This window comes from Aethina tumida, chromosome 2, assembly GCF_024364675.1.
Source record: "Aethina tumida isolate Nest 87 chromosome 2, icAetTumi1.1, whole genome shotgun sequence".
In the NCBI taxonomy this organism is placed as follows: Eukaryota; Metazoa; Arthropoda; class Insecta; order Coleoptera; family Nitidulidae; genus Aethina; species Aethina tumida.
In genome coordinates this window covers 5,191,190-5,210,473 of record NC_065436.1, presented here as the reverse complement: position 1 = coordinate 5,210,473, position 19,284 = coordinate 5,191,190, and the positions used below count along the sequence as shown (strand labels likewise).

At 23.4% G+C, this 19,284-nt stretch overlaps 1 protein-coding gene across 1 annotated transcript in view; it reads right to left on the bottom strand.

Annotated features, from left to right (window-relative positions):
• LOC109602466 (glutamate receptor ionotropic, kainate 1) overlaps positions 1–19,284 on the bottom strand; it is a 309,420-nt gene that overhangs the window by 39,068 nt on the left and 251,068 nt on the right. The window contains exons 10-11 of the mRNA XM_049962522.1: positions 6,785–6,988; positions 2,088–2,192 (exon numbers count right to left, since the gene is read on the bottom strand). Of these exons, the coding sequence (XP_049818479.1) occupies positions 2,088–2,192; positions 6,785–6,988 (309 nt within the window). The remainder of the gene's footprint in view (positions 1–2,087; positions 2,193–6,784; positions 6,989–19,284) is intronic.

Below are 19,284 nucleotides of genomic sequence, written 5' to 3'. Positions count from 1 at the left end.
AAAATATAATATTATTTTTTACAAATAGGAAAATGAAACGCTTAAAATAATACAAAAGAACTTTCATGAGGTAAAAACGAATAAATTATCTACTAATTTAGTTTGTATGAAAATTAAGAAAATTAAGAACTTTATTCTCAAGTTTTCCTTAAATACTGTATTTGATAAATAGGAAATTAGACGTTTTTTAAATGATAAATTAGAATTTTCAGAACTGATAAAATATTTTGCTGATTATGCTAAATTAAATGTTATATTTGTTTATCAGATTTCTTAAAATAGTTGAAAACGTAAATCAGAATAATTAACAAAAGTAATTGATTATATATAACGTAGTGGCCATAATTGTGGCAACATATTAAAAATATGAGCTGTACTACTTAAATTATATTGCAATACTTTTTATTGTTTTTTTTTGTTATTTTTAAATTTGCACATTTTTATTTTTCAGTGGACAAAATTAAAGGTTTTTATTTAATCCACTTTCATTGCTCTTTGTGAATTTAAATCGATTATTTACTAAAGGTTATTTTGTCCATTATAATTATTTGTTTAATATTATATATATTTTATATTATTATATATTTATTTAATAAATTTGGATTAAATAAAATTGTGTGTAAATCTGTTTTAATAAAGTTATTTTATCATATTAATACATAACAGACATTTAAAAATACTTAGACTGGATATTTATGTATAAAATCAATGTAATATTAGTTTATATAAGTGTCCTACTTCTAAGATATCCTTTTATTGTTTATTAGCTTATTACCAATATATCCTTTTTATAAATGTTTACGATGTTTTAGCACTTCATTTTATCATTTCAAGTTCATTCACCATTATTGAAAAAATGGTGGATGCACTCATCATAAAAGTACATAGTAATACGATGTTTTATTTATATAATAAAAAAACTGCTGTAATAAAATTGCATTTTTAACAGCACATTTTCAAATATCTAAATTTACTTTATATATTATATATTTTCAATAATTGACTAATTTTTTAAAGGAAAATGAATTACAATCATGTTTAGTAACAATTCATTTATGTATTTTTCTTTTTAAACAGATACATACATCAAAATTAGGAAAAAATGAATAGTTTTTTTGAAATAAAATGTACAGAATGTCCCTGATTATTATTAGTAATATTTTCAGGCAAAACAAAGAATACTTCAGTGTTTAGAACTAATTTTTTATATAACGCTGTTGGCACAAAACTATATTTATTTATTTCTGACTGCTCTTTAAATTTGAAAAATAATAGGGACGCTTTGATGAAATAATTTTGAAAGCTTCTGTATTAAAATTTGTCTAAATTTATTCGAAATTACACATTAAATAGGCAACTTTAGATTTAAATACTGTTCCAAAAATACTTATAAACGGTAAATATGTGATGTTAAATTAAATAATACAGATTTAATCATTAAAAATCCCTTTCAAAACTGAAGTTGGTATATAAATATACCATCCATCTCAATTCAGAAAAATATATGTAACATTTAAACATAGTAAAAGAAAATAGTAGTTTTTATAATACGGTATAAGACAAAAGTAAATTAAAATTATTTTAACACTTAACATTAAATAAAAGAATTATGACTACTATAAAATATTTAACATTTTAGTTACTATATTAATTAATACTACTATATACATTATACTTAAATATAACTTTTCACCCACGGGATCATTAAATATAAAACTTGTAAAAACTTAACAGTGTGTAAGAAAATACAAAACATTAATAAAAAAACTGTCATGCATTATAACCATTGTGTAAAAATATTAAATGTGCATCATTCATTCTTTCAAACAACACCAAAAGTGTAATCAATTTCCGCTAAAAAAGTAACTCTAAAACATTGGAACGTGCATTTCCTTTGTCATGCTCATCCAGCCACCACAAAAATATCAATTTCATCTATCAATTTCATCCGAAAACGCATTGAAAGTGGCGTACATGCAAAAAACCGCAGCAAAGAAGCCGGATGCGGTGGATCGATCCTGCACGTTGATTTATTCAAGTTCCGCGTTAGGACAAAAAACGGACGGGGTAAGAAGCACGAGTCTTACCTTGAATAGAATTCCAATGCCGAGGTTCATAAATGGTTTAGTGAAGTCTATTACGCTCTCCCTTGCATAATTTATTGTCATGGAAGCCACAGCCAGGTCCGCTCTCTGAAAATCAAAACGCTTTCTCAATTTGTCGGTCCGCATCCTTGCAGGAAATGACGAGTAACAGTTGAATGTGTTTTCTGTGTTTACGAATTGAATTATTTAGGGCTGACAAAGTTATTAGGGTATGATAAGAGTATTTGTAGAACACAGTGTTATACATACTTAATAAATAAAACGTTAACATAGTTTAAAAGTTTTTAGATCTCTGTTGTATCCAGTTCATTGTCATTCAATTAACTCAACCCCCATTAATCTCCAACCATTGGAACCAAAATTAATTTAACTTCCTTAAATACTTTAATTAATTTATCGTTAACAATAATTAATAACTGAATTGAATAAAATATTACTTTTCTCTTGATTATATTATATTATATTATATATTGTTTTGAATGTCTAAATTTATATAACAATTAATTAACTTAATTTTTTAATTAACTTATCATAAATTGATACAATTGATTTAAAAATTGTAGAATATTTAGATTCCAGATTTAGATTTTCAAATTACTTTCTTATATATTAAATTGACCAATACTAAGAAAATATAATTTTCCACCCCTGCTAACAAAATTAGGACAATATTAGAATTTAAGAAACAAATGGAATTTGTCCAATAATGAACAAAATCTAAATATTTTTTTCTAAAATTTCTCCAGAATAAATTACAACCCCTCAAATATATATTTCAAAAATGGATTTTTTCTTATACTTTTGTAGGCTTTGACCAAATTGTGTTTGAATTTGGTATGTATTATCCTGAAACACATTATTACATACAATATTAAAATATAATGTACTTTTACTGTATTGTTACAGTGGTGTAGATTCAGGGAGTTCCCCCTTTTTCTTGATTTATTTTCTACGCCACTGCATATTTTTTAAAACTTTTAAGCCTTTCATATTCTTTGCGCAATTTAGAAGAAAAATTGCACTCTTGATTAATTTTGATTGTCACAGCCGTTTTCGACATATTTCAGATTAAATGTTCAATATAATTTTCTTCACACATTAAAACTGAAATATCTTTAAAACGGCTGTGATAATCAATATTAATAAGGAGTACTTTTCTCTTCTAAATTATGCTAAGAATATGAAAAGCTTAATAGTTTTAAAAAATATACAGTGGCGAATAAAATGGGGCTATAGAAAGAGGAGGATTCCCTATAATCTACGCCACTGTGTCATTATGAAAAGTTTATTAAAGTGAATTGTAAGTACATAGTTTACGATAATACATAAAAAATTTAAACCCGATTGGACCAAATATTACAGAAATATAAGTAAATTTAAAATTAAGGGGCTGTATTTTCCTCAAGAGAGACTTTAAAAATAAATTTTGTTTAGATTTTCTTGTTTATTAAATGTTCTCTATTTGCTACCATATTGTGTCCACATATTTTAGAAACATCTTGTATATTACTCAAGAACTAAATTTAGAATATAATAATAATATATAAGTAAAATTATAGTTTTTGTTTTTAATTTTTAAAATAAAAACGTTCATTTTTATTTTTCAATGGGAAAAATTAAAGCAACTTTTTACTTTCACTTTCATTGCTTTCCATGTATTAAATTTTTACTAATTTATTATAATTATTTGTTTAATATTATATATATTTTATAAAATATATGATATTATATATTTATTTAATAAATTTGGTGATTCAATTTTAAAAAATAAAATCTGCTTTAATAATGCAGTATTTGATTATATAATAAATTTTCTACTTGATTATTGTTTATTATATTATTATCATTACGTCCTTTTTACAAATCTTCACAATAAAATTTCAATTTATCGTTTGAAGTTCATTCACCATTATTGAAAGTTTAAAAAATGGTGAAGTATTTAATAATACGTGAACCTTTGAAGTATTTAATAATATGATGTTTTATTTATATAATAAAAAAACTACTGCTACACAGTTTAGGATACATACATAAAATATTTAAACACGATTGGACCAAATGTTACCTAAATATAAAAATATTTTTAATTGAGAGAGAAAGAGAAATTTTAGAAATAAATTTTGTGTATATTTTCTTATTTATTAAATGTGTTCTATTTGATACTATATACACCGTGTATATTACTTAAAAACTAAATTTAAAATATAATAATAAATATCAAATATGAGACAAAACTACAGATTTTGTTTTTAATTTAAAACAAAACGTTCATTTTTATTTTTCAATGGGTAAAATTAAAGCAACTTTTTACTTTCACTTTCATTGCTTTCCATGTATTTAAATCTATTTTTACTAATTTATTATAATTATTTATTTAATATTATATATATTTTATATTATTATATATTTATTTAATAAATTTGGTGATTCAATATTAAAAAATATTAAAATCTGCTTTAATAATGTAATATTAGTTTATATAATAAATTTTCTTCTTGAGTATTGTTTATTTTATTATTATCGTTACATCCTTTTTGTAAATCTTTACAATAAAATTTCAATTTATCGTTTGATTTCATTCACCATTATTGAAAATTTAAAAAAATGGCGAATGCGTCCATCATTGAAGTATATAATAATACGATGATTTATTTATATAATAAAAAAACTACTGCTGCACAGTTTAGGTTATAACATAAAAAATTTAAATACGTTTGGACCAAATGTTTTCGAAACAGAACATTTTAAATTGAGAGAGAAAGAGAAATAAATTTTGCTTAGATATATTTGTTTATTAATTTATTCTATTTGATAACATATTTTGTCGAGATATTTTAGAAACAATTTGTATATTACTCAAAAACTAAATTTAGAATATAATAATCAGTATGAAATATAAGACAAAATTATAATTTTTGTTTTTAATATTTATATTTAGTTAATTAAGTTGAATACAAATTTTATCTTGTTATTATTATTTTAATGATTGAATTGAAAGCAAAATAAATTTGTTTAATTCGATAACCAGGATGAAATATGATTTTCTATCTAAATATTATTTATTTTCACAGAATTTACATTTGTACTAATTTTTTAAAATAAATATATGTTCTACAATAATTATTCTATTGGTAATTAATTGTTTTATATTAAAAAAAGTAATTTATTAAATATGAAGAGTAAAAGATAAATTATTAATTTATTTTATTAACTCATAAATGTACACTACAAATATTTCAAATATTTATATTTCATATTTAAACATCTTTTAGTAACATGTATTTTATAATTAAGACAGTTTATTGTACAATTTAATGAATACTGTTTATTTATGTGCACAGATATTTTGTAAATATTTTTATTCAATTTAATAATATAGTTCAACATCTGTAAACAAAATGTCATATTTTACACTATTTTAATATACTTAATTTTGATAAAATATATATCAAACTAAAAATAAATTATAAACCCTCAAACAATATTTACAATAAAACACCACCAAAAATAATATATAGTATCAAGTCGTAAATTAACACAGATGTGTGAAAGTCGAAAGTTCCAACATAAAGTCGGAATGTACGTGACAAACTTGTATATTATGAAAATCTAAACTTCATAATAAGTTCGGCATTCCGCTGTGCGACTCCACATAATTACTTCATAAATTTAATTACTGTAAATGTACCCACCCTTTTCAGCAAGTAGTGGGTGAACTATAACGAACACTAAAAACGTTTTGCGTGAGAGTTAATTTTTTCACATGTTTGTTAACGTTTTTATGTTTTTGGAAGACGTTTTATCTGAGGTTTTACTAAAGATGGATGTATAATAACGGAATCGAAACAATTAAGGAAAAAATGGGCAGATATCAACAGAATATACCCCCACAAAAAATATTAGTAGTTATTTAACCCCATACTTTGGAAGGTGTACATTTGACAGCATTTTGAAAACAGGTAAAATTTTGCTCATACAGCGGTTTAGTTAGAAGCTTCCAGCTACGCCACAAATGAGTTTAACACCAATATCTATTTTTTTCTTAAAAGTGGAGGGTTGGCAAAGAAGAATACCGTTTGAACGGAATCTCTAAGTTATATAGAAGATGAGATACACATTTTTGAAAATGACTTAAAAATTGTTTTTTTTCAAAAAATTCTCCAGTGGTCGAATTTGATTTAATGGGGCTCAAATTTTCAGGATAATATTTGTTTCTGATGTACTATTTAGGAAAAAATTGAGGTCCAAATCGGTCACCACTCTCGTACACTTTCGTTGAAAAGTATTGGATGGATAATTTTGTCCATAATAGTTTAAGAAACTGAAATAAATTATATTTAACATACCCATTTTATATTCAAATTATTATGGAATGAAAATAACGATTTTATCTTTGAAAAGAAGACTCATAAATACCTCATACCCTATTAATAAAAATGATTTATATGATAATTCGAAAGTATATAGGATGATTTATAATTTTGGTGAATTAAAACCTAAATTTATGGGTATAAGTAAAAATTCACCCTGTATACTGAGTCATCGTTCTTAATAAAAAGGTTATTTCGTCACGTTTTCCGCCTATTTTTGCGTCGTAATATAAAATAGATTTAAGTTAAAAGGTCCATTATCTCGGCCATCGCACGTTTTTATCACGATTATTAATATTCTCTCCTCACCTTTTCCATAAGCTCCCTGACAATGCCGTTCCATTCCTTCTTGTCCGGATCGTAGACGCCGTACATATTATCGGGCACCAGTCGTATGGTGTATTGGAAGCCCACCTGTCCCGCAATCCATTTCAATAGGTCGATGCAGAAGCCCTCGTACCGTGCGTTGCCTGTTAAATTCTTGTCGTTCTTCACCATCACATACGGCCGCTCCTGCAATCAAATATTCGCTTTAACTGGCACGCACACGCGTCTGGTCATTAACGACGGACGGGCGTCACGACGACGTGCTTTATGTGGAGAAATGGAGTCGTCGGTAAAACGGTAACTGGGATCATCAGAGGGGAAAGGCGTAACTTTAGTGTTTAATGACGACATCAAAAACTAGAGATTTCTTTAATTTCCACTTCAAACTTCCACTAGGTTCTAATTGCAATTAAGGAACTCGGAAAAGCTGCCTCAGTAATTATAAATGTGCATTTCCAATTCATTTGTCAGACTTTTGTTTTTTCTGAATATCAGGTTCATGTCCTATTTATACTTTGCTATTATTATTTGTAAGTAGTATTTGTTTTTTTAAAGCAATTCCCATAATTAATTTTTAAAAAATTATTTTTATTGTTAAATCTAAATTGAATTATCACATGTTGTAGATATTTAATTAGTTTACTTTAAATGTTTTTGAAATAATTTTTAATTACTCAATTAAATAATTACTCAATTAAATTATTAGGTAACTATTATTATATTAAAACTTTTATATAAATATAGATTACATATACAATTTGCTAAAGGTTATTATTAGAATTTTAATTTTATCTCAAATATATTCCATATAAATAAAAAATTTTTAATATAATTAATGATTATTATCAATTAATTAATATTTGTCGCATTCACCATTTCTCAACTTGGATATAATGAATATTCTGTTAATAATCATTAATATGAATTTAGTATGAGTATTCAAGAAAGGTAATTAATTAATACAAATAATTAATATTACTACTTTCAAAGAATTTCAGTTCTTTCACCATTTTTTTAAAATATTATGTTTAAAACAACATCTTTTAATCGAAATTTATTAATTATTTATTAATTATATAAATATAATTAATTTAGGTAATAAAATTTTTATATTTCAAAATGAAAATTCGACTAAATAAAACTTATACTAAATTATTAATATTTAATGAAGAAACTTTGTTAAAAAATAATTAATAAATCAATCAATAATTATAAAAATATAGTTTTATTATTATTATTATAATAATAATAAAACACAACAAATACCATTTTTTGTCTGTAACTAATAATGTCAATTTAATTATTAATTTATGAACAAAGAAAAAGTTCTAATTACTTTCTATAATTGGAACCTTTAATAAACGATATTTAATATAAAATAACATTTTATTTTAAAAAGAAAACAATAAATTATATTTTTTTTATCTGTGACTAATAATTTAAACTTAATTATTAATTTTTGGACAAGAAAAATCTAAAATCTCTAATTGAAACTTTTAATAAACGATAATTAATAAATAAATAGTATTTTAAAAGGAAGACAACAATCACACAACAAATTATATTTTTTTATTTGTAACTAATAATTTAAACTTTATTATTCGTTTTTGAACAAGAAAAAGCTAAAATTACATTTTCTAATTGGAATTTTTAATAAACTATAATTAATAATAAAATATTATATTGAAAAGAAAACAATAATCACAAAACAAATTATATATTTTTTATCTGTTTCTAATAATTTAAACTTAATTATTAATTTTTGAAAAAGAAAAAGCTAAAATTACATTCCCTAATTGGAACTTTTAATAAACGATAACAAATAAAAAAATATTATTTTAAAAAGAAGACAATAATCACACAACAAATTATATTTTTTATCTGAAACTAATAATTTAAACTTGATTATTAATTTTTGAACAAGGAAAAGCTAAAATTACATTCTCTAATTGGAATTTTTAATAAACGATAATTGATAATAAAATATTATATTGAGAAGGAAACAATAATCACACAACAAATTATATATATTTTTATCTGTTAGTAATAATTTAAACTTAATTATTAATTGTTGAAAAAGGAAAAGCTAAAATTACATTCCCTAATTGGACCTTTTAATAAACGATAATAAATAAAAAAGTATTATTTTAAAAAGAAGACAATAATTACACCATAAATCATATTTTTTGTTTCTGAAACTAATAATTTAAACTTAATTATTAATTTTTGAAAAAGGAAAAGCTAAAATTACATTCCCCAATTGTAACTTTTAATAAACGATAATTAATAATAAAATATTACTTTAAAAAGAAAACAATAATCACACGACAAATTATATATTTTTTATCTGTAACTAATAATTTAAGCTTAATTATTAATAATTGAAGAAGGAAAAAACTATAATATTTATATATTCTAATTGGAATTAATTAAACATCACATAATAATAATAATAATAATAATAATAATAATATATATATTTTCTTAGAAAGAAAACTGTGTTTACTATTTTTTATCTGTAACTAATAATTTATGTTTAATTATTAATTTTTAAATAAGGAAATGTATTACTAAAACAATTAATAAATGATAAATAATTATAAATAACAGGACTAATTATTAATTTTTGAACATTATTTGTTGTTAAAATAATGATTATATTAATTTTTAATTGCAAATAACTGTTTTTATATTAACAGTGAAATTGAAGTATTAATTAAAATACATTAAAATAAAAATATTCTGTAATCTAAAATTTTAAAAATTATTACTTAAACTAATGCTTATTAACATTTATTATTTCACGCCTAAAACTAATAATTTATATGCAATTATCCACAATTTTCAAAAAATGAAATTTAGTATTAAAAATAATTAATAGATATAATCAATTGTTATAAAAGAATAAATTAAATACTGTAATAATAATAGTTTTCAATTATATGAGAAATTAAAATTTTTAATTTTCCACTCATATTTTATTGTAATTAAAATTCGACTGTTTTCAACGCATTCGACACTATTAATAATGAAATTAATAACTAATAACTATACAACTAATAATTTTTATTTAATTATCAATTTTTAACTAGATAATTATTAATAATTGTTATAAATATGATAAAAATAATTACTAATCACATTCAATAATTACAGAAAAGTTCTCTTCATCTGATTAGAATTAATAATAATAATCTATAATTTATTTTAAAATAGCAAATATATTTTACGAAATAGATTAATTTTATTACATATAAATAAATATTTTAAAATATATTATTGTATTTAAACTAAATTTACAAAACATTTGGTATCCTGATGTTTTTAATATATAACATTTTATTATTTAACAAAGTACATGAAACAAATATAAGAACAATGGAATTTGTATTAAAATGTGTTAAATGTAAAAAAGTTTATCCATTTTACTTTTTTACTTAATATTTCATATTCAAATTTCCATTATGATAGAATAAAACAGATTACACCAATAATCAAAAATTCCATAGGCGTAAATAAATATTTTTTTACTACACTTCACGATGTTCGATTTTCTAACGTAAATAAAACACGTTCCGTATTATTAGCATCCCTTATATATAAGAGGGAAGAAAAAAAATGTTGCCCGAATATATATGAAACGATAAAAAGAACACAGAAAAGAGCGACAATGTAGAAGAGAAGCTGATAATGATTTATGCTTGAAGATCCCCTTTCGATTTAAATAGAATTTTTTTTTCTCAGCGGCTCCGGGATTTCGTTTGGAAAAATTGAGACCGGATAAATGTTTAAAGTTAATGTTCAGATCATGAGGAATGTGGGACGGTGTTCGGCACCCCCGTAAAAAATTATTATTCGATTATTCGATAATGTGTGAATTCTAATTAGATGAGTATGTATAAAATATATTAAATTATTTAAATTTTAGCCACATTAACAAGTAACTCATAGACTAAATATTAAATAATAATATGGAGCACAGAGATAAATAACTAAGAAACTATTTGTGATAAGAATAATGTAAGAAATAATATTTTATTAGTTTTATATGTTGTATAAGGATTTTGATTTATATCACCGTCCATTTTAAGTTACCTACATAAATTATTTACATTTATCTGTTGAAATAAATGTCTGATGACTCCAGTTAAGTTGAGATAAATAGTCTAAAATCGATTTAATTTTCGTAAAATGGAATTTAGTTCACGGTAACGATTTCAAATCTAAAATTTCCTCATTAAATACCTTCTATTAAAATTAACATTTATCAACATTTTAATTTAGAAGAAACGACTTCATTATTAACACATCATTAATAAAAAAATATTATTTTAAAAACAATTGTCTTAAAAAGAAAACTGTTTACTATTTTTTTATCTGTAACTAATAATTTATATTTAATTATTAATTTATAAATAAGGATATTTATTATTAAAACAATTAATTAATGATAAATAATTATAAATATCATAACCAATTATTAATTTTTGAAAAAGATTATTTGTTGTTAAAATAGTTAATGATTACATTCATTTTTAATTGCAATTAACTGTTGCTATTCGCATTCGCCATTTTTTTGAAACAATAAAATTTATGTATTAATAAAAACTTAATAATCAAATATTATAAAAATATTCTGCAATCTAAATTTTTAAAAATTGTTACTTAAACTAATACTTATTATCATTTTTTTTTCTTCAATTTTCAATGGATAAAATTTAATATTAAAAATAATTAATAGATACAATTAATTGTTATAAAAGAATAAATTATGTACTGTTATAACAATTTTCAATTATATGAAAAATTAAAATTTTTAATTTTCCACTAATATTTTATGTCTAAAAAATGAATGATTAATAATTGTAATTAATATTGCATTGTTTTTAAAGCATTCGACACTAATAATAACGAAATTAATAACTTATAACAATACTAATAATTTATATTTAATTATCAATTTTTGTTTTATATGTTGTATAAGGATTTTGTTTTATATTCTCATCTATTTTAAGTTAGCTACATAAATTATTTACATTTATCTGCTGAAATAAATGTCTGATGACTTCAGTTAAGTTGAGATAAATAGTGTATTTTATCTAAAATCGATATAATTATCGTAAAATGGAATTTAGTTCACGATAACGATTTCAAATCTAAAATTTCCTCGTCTATTAAAATAAACATTTATCAAAATTTTAATTTAGTAGAAACGACTTCATTATTAACACATAAAGTAAGTTAATTAAAATCATTATTTACTTTATAGTTCATTGTTCTTTGCAATGTAATAAACAGTTAATAATCCAATTATATAAGTTCACACTAATAAGAGAAAATGATATAAAAGAAAGAACTAGATTAATGGAAGGAAGTCGGTAATCAAATAAATAAATATTGGAGAGCGAAGTTTCATGGGCTTTCAGCGGACATGTTAGTAAATAAATTTCTGAAGATTTATTGGAAGTTGTTAAACAAGAAAACAATTTATCACAACGATTCCGAGCAAATGAAGCTGTCAGTAATAATTAGCTTCCGTGGAGGATCTGATTTATTAGATTTTTTGTGTGGCAGGGAATCCGGCGGTATAAATTAAAATTTTTGATATTTAACAAGTTACCAGACGAACGGGGCTGAGGGATTTCATAATTTATATTTGTTTGTAACACGTTACTTGTTACTTGAGATTAGATGAAAAATTATGAGGGCGTATCTTGTGAAGGAGGGAATTTTTATGGACGTTCTCCAACGCGAAATTAAAATCACTCCGGGTTTCGACAGGAACACGGCTAAACTTGTTTACAACGGTATCACTTACAATGGGTTAAACTTGAACAAGATCATTATAACAAGAAAACAGAGTAAATCCAAAAGGTTTTTGTTCAACATTTTGTTGTGGTTATTAATCGCAACAGTGAGTCCGGAAAAATATGAGTATGAATGAGTATCCCTGACAAAATATCTCTTTCAGTGATAAATTGTTCCTAATTTAGCATAATTTCCGTTAAAAGTCAGACTATTTTTCAACAGTAACATGATAAATAAACACTGACCAACTAAATTAATTCTTTTTTAGGTGTCACAAAACAAAGAATTCATTTAGGATATTTTTAATATAATATAATTTTGAGGTTACATATTTATTTATTTATTTATTTTTATTATTATTATTTATTTAAAGTTACATTAAATAATACCAATTATAAAGTTCACTTTTATAACAAATTATTGAATCCAAAAAAATTTTTTTATATTTGTATAAAAATATAATTAGGATATTTTTAGTTTTAAATACGGTCCTGTTTGCAATCACGTGTACTATGCGCATGTTCGACTCATTACCTTATGTGAACACACTATAGATTATGAAAATCAATTTTTCTCTATGTACAAAAAAATTATAAAATATGTATTTACTTTTTTTAAATAGGTGTTTAATTCAGTATTACTGTTGTTTTCATATATTTTTCAACAGTAATAAACAGCTTTCATGAGTAATGTTATACTGTTGATCAATATTAAAACCCTGAAGTAAAACCGTGGCATTTACAACCAGGCATAGCTGTGTGAATCATTCAAAGGTGTTTTGTTATGTATGAGACGAATACACTTTGGAAGAAAATAGAAAACCCATTTCTGACTTATCTAGCATACTTTGACGTTGATTTGGAAGACCAGTGACTGCATGTTTTATCTCATAAAAATGGTATTAATGAATAATTTAAGTTCAACAATAAATCTTGTACTGATATATCAACTTCTGTAAAAAACTATAGACATTATATATTTTATAAATTCTTAATGGTCTTAATGAGTAAGAATTGAACAACCTATACTCCATTCAAACTAGATATGGAGTCCCAAATTTGGTTAGAAAGGTTGGTTCATAATGATACCTACTTCATACTTAAATTTTGAGGTTACATATTTATTTATTTACTATTATTATTATTTATTTAAAATTTCGGTAAATAATACCAAATATAATGTTCATTTTATAAAAAATGATTGAGTTAAAAAAATTATTTTACATTTGTATAAAAATATGATTTGGATATTTTTAGTTTTAAATAGTATTTTTTTAAAATACTTATTTAATTCAGTATTACTGTTGTTTTCACATAGACAAAATCTATCAGCTATTTTGGATAACAAAAAGTTGTCCTGTAACAATTGAATGATTGTTTGCTTGTCCATTAAACATTCAACTTAATAACTGTATGTTTCAGTTTTTTGTTCATATTACAAATTAATTTATAAATTTAAATTTTAATATAATAATTACTAATAAAAAATGATTGATATAAAAGGTATTAATGAATAATTTAAGTTCAACAATAAATCTTGTATTGATACATCAACTTTTGTAGAAAAATACAGACACTATATATTTAATAAATTCTTAATAGTCTTAATGAGTAAGAATTGAACAACCTATATTCCATTCAAACTGGGTACAGAGCAACAAATTTGGTTAGAAAGGTTGATTCAAATTGATACCTTTTTCATACATAAATTTTGAAGTTACATATTTATTTAATTATTATTATTATTATTGTTGTTTAAAATTACGATAAACAATACCAATTATAATTATCATTTTATAACAAATTATTGAGTTCAAAAGAACTATTTAACATTTGTATTAAAATATTATTTGGATATTTTTAGTTTTAAATATATGTTTACAATCATTACCTTATGTGAATTCTCTATAGATTATGAAAATAATCTATTTTTATTCCATATAGAAAAAAATTATTGAATATGTATTTCAGTATTACAATTGTTTTCACATAGACAAAATCTGTCAGCTATTTTGGACAACAAAAAATTGCCCTGTAACAATTTGTTATTGTTTGATTGTTAGCCTGTTCAATAAACATTCAACTTGATAACTTTATGTTTCAGTTTTGTGTTCATATTAAATATTAATTTATATATTTAAATTATAATATCATAATTACTAATAGAAAATTATTTATTAATTGTTTTTTTAACAAAATTTAATTATAAATAGACATCAACTTCTGTAGAAAATTACAGATACTATACTATATATTTAATAAATTCTTAAAAGTCTTAATGAGCAAGAATTGAACAACCTATACTCTATTCAACTAGGTACGAATCAACGAACTTGGTTAGAAAGGTTGGCTCATATTGATACCTATTTCATACTTAAATTTTGAGATTACACATTTATTTATTTACTATTATTATTATGTATTTAAAATCCCGGTAAATAATACCAATTATAATGTTCATTTTTATAACAAATTATTGAGTTCAAAAGAATTATTTTATATTTGTATAAAAATATTATTTGGATATTTTTAGTTTTAAATACGGTCCTGTTTACAATCAAGTGTACTATGAGCATGCTCCACTCATTACCTTATGTGAATACTCTATAGATTATGAAAATAATCTTTTTTTATTCCATATAGAAAGAATTATTAAATATGTATTTCAGTATTACAATTGTTTTCACATAGACAAAATCTGTCAGCTATTTTGGACAACAAAAAATTGCCCTGTATCAATTTAATGATTGTTAGCCTGTTCAATAAACATTCAACTTGATAACTTTATGTTTCTATTTTGTGTTCATATTACATATTAATTTATATATTTAAAATATAATATCATAATTACTAATAGAAAATTATTTCTTAATTGTTTTTTAACAAAATTTAATTATAAATAGACATCAACTTTTGTAGAAAACTACAGATACTATACTATATATTTAATAAATTCTTAAAAGTCTTAATGAACAAGTATTGAACAACCTATACTCCATTCAAACTAGGTACGAAGCAACAAACTTGGTTAGAAAGGTTGGCTCATATTGATACCTATTTCATACTTAAATTTTGAGATTATTATTATTATTATTATTATTTATTTAAAATTACGGTAAATAATACCAATTATAATGTTCATTTTATAACAAATTATTGCTTATTCTATATATAAAAAAATTATTAAATATGTATTTCAGTATTACAGTTTTTTTATAGAGGCAAAATCTGTAATAATTTAATTATTGTTAATAAACATTCAACTTGATAATTTTATGTTTCAGTTTTGTGTTTATATTAAATAATAATTTATATATCATAATTATATTATGATAATTTTAATATCATAATTACTAATAGAAAATGATTGATTTAATTTGTTTTTTCATCAAAATTTAATTATAGGTTTAATCAACGATATACCATTATTACAATAATTAAAATTAGTTTCAATTTACAATATAATATAATTATTTAATGATTTAATACTATTACGTAAATAATTAAAACATTTATATGCTAAGTACTTTACTAATTTGAATAATATTAAACATATATTATTAATTTAACTAGAAAAAAATGGCAAATTTATTTTGAATGTATTGATTTACTTTTGTGTACCATCGCTTGAGGGTTAAAATATAAATTTCATTTTTACAGATTGCCTATTAATTTCAAAACTACTCGTTTTATATAAATTCCAGCTATATAGAACTGGAAAAATGAAAAATTCGTAGTGGTTTTATTGACTTTTCATTAATTGATTGAAGTTCTAAAATATTTCCATCACTAAATTAAATTGGATATTGATATTTATATAATTACGTATTGTATTTTACAACAATTTTGGGTCTGGTATATTTATTAATTATACTTTGTTTTCATAACCAAAATAAATAACTAAAATCGAAATAAACAAGTACCTACAATAATAATAATGATGTTGGTATAATGTAAATTTATAAAGAAAGTATAACAAAATGAAACCAACGTCAACAGTAATGTAAACTTAAAACTGAATAAAAACACGTTATTTTTCTTAAAAAATTCTCCAACTCTTTAATTGTTTGAGGTTTAAACTCAAATACATCTATTTTAAACACTTGTATTTTTGGTATTAATATTAATGATGATTGTTTGGGCTGAGTTAATGAAATTTGTCACATAAATTTACTCAGAAAAATGTTTACGGTGGAATTTATGGAGAGAACATGGAGAAGAAACAGTTGTTAAAAACAGTTAATCTAAACACTAACAAATGTTTCATAAATTACAGATATACAATCAAGTGCTTAACTCTGTTTACTAATAATAGTGAAGTCACGGTGCCTTTACTGTCATCTCAGTCAAAACAGGTGCCACATTTTGATAAACTAGGCAAAGTAAACAATAACAAAATAAGGAAACAAAAGGAAACGAGAAAAATCTATTAGCAACGATTATTGATCTGGATAGTTTCTTAGGGGATCTCTGTATATAAATAACTAGTGCCAAACAATCAACAACAGCTAAAATTGTACATCCAAACCTACAAAGGAAACCTGAATGTAAAAGGGTATTAAATAATTGTAAAGGAACTTCCGGCTGTCAAAAATAAATTAAAATGCTTTGTAGTTTAAGCATCCATTAAGAAAAATGATGAGGTACATTATCTCTCCTTTCCTAGTGGAGTAGGAGTCTGCCTATTTAATTTTAAGATACACAAGGAGGTTTTGAAATGGACCAGTTGCCTTTTTTGTGGATTCATTAAAAATTCATTGTAAGATTTACATTAAAGTATGCACCAACTGTCAGGGAAGTAATTGAAGGATTAATTATTTATTCTTCAATAATATGGATTTAATTCAGAAGGGGGTATAAGCCATCTGTATTTCTAAATATTGGATGGTTTTTAAAGAAGTATCCCCATTCAACATTGCAGGACAAAACAGGCTTTATTATAGATTTATTTTACATATTTTAGTAAGTTCTTAAGCCCAACTTGTACACATTGAACACACCTTTAAACATGCAAATAAATAAAATTTAAACTTATTGATCTTTTAACATATACTAAGTTAAATGACTTTGACCCAGTGTTACTTTGAAGTTATCAATTATTTCAACTACATTAGTTGAGCTAGCTTATGAAGTAACCACTAATTTAGATGAAATTGCGGTTTCAATCAAAGTAGTTAACGTCAGCCATTCTATGAACTGGCCAGATTTGCCCAGATATATTTTGAAGTAAGGGTAACTGTAAATTAAAAATTTAAATTAAGTTAGGTACCAAAAAAAATGATTTTTAAATGGATATATGTAAGATGTTTTTGTAAAAAATTGTAAGAAATAAGCTAGAACATTATATATTGTTAAAAATAATATTTAAAAACAAATTATTAGTAAAGAAATAATGGTGGAAGTAATCGATTTTTTGACAGTGTTATTATCAAGTTCTAATTAATGATTCAAGTTGAGTAAAAATGATATTTTATTTGCCAAAATTATAATGTGATTTTCGGATTATTTATCACTGTCTTTGTATCTGCCACTGGGGATGGAACGGGACCGGCACAGCCATAATGAAAAACTCCGGGCACCACCCATGGGATTCATTGTATTAACAGCTTTCCCTTCTTGGTCACTCACTACGGAATCTCTCTTTTATTAACTCTGTAGATATCATTGCTTTTAATTAAACTCCGAAAACTTGCTTTGCATAAACAAAAAAAATGTTTGTGCTTTGTTTCGAGCTTCCTCACGATTCACTTCGTTGTTCCCCGGGGGTAATTTTTTTTTTCAGGAATTGCACTGAGTGATTAATTAAATGTCAAATGTAGTACATACATCTTACTCAAAAAATACGACTTAAAAAGCACACAAACGTTAATAAAAGTTTGTTGTGTGAGAAATCTCGCAAAGAAATAAATTTCGCCGAAACTGATATTTTGCCGCTTCAAAGGGAAATGATATTCAAAAAAGACGACTGTTTCAATTTTTCTGCACTGCATTCGGTGAAACTATTGTCGGGTAAAAGTAAGGGGAATGAAAACTAGAAGTAGCAACTTGCATCGCAACGACTAGCATTCCCTAATTTAATTGCATTCCAGGAATTTTATGATTAGGGAACATTTAAACTGGAATACTGGAGACTGTTAAACCTTAAATGAATTAATTTTATCCAATTTTGTAAATTATAATTTAGTCGTGTCTAAATGAGGTTTTTACCATTCCAATTTTATACCCTCCTTACCATTTTAATTAAAATCAGTTATTAAAAATCAAACTAATATCAGCTCCTCAGTGAAAAAACGTATAATTAAGAAGAAATTACATTATATCGATTAAGTGTCAGATTTCCTTTAGGTTTTAATTACATTACGGTCGAACACATTTTAAGATTGAATTTGGTTCCTTCTGTTAATTTGAGTATATAATTAAAAACGACATTTTCAATTTTACTTGCATGCAGGGAAAATTAAAATACATACAAAAGGTTAAAAACAATGTTTTTTTATTTATTTTTTAACTTCAAAAGTATTAGGGTTGTTGTTTAATTAAAATATTTTAGTTAGAACGCCTCCAGTTAGAGGTTGATGGTAAAAAGGTATAAAATGTTTAGAATTATAGGCACGACCCTCGGGGTTGTGGAGTTGATACTCCATCACGAAACTACTTTAGTGTAAATTGATATTT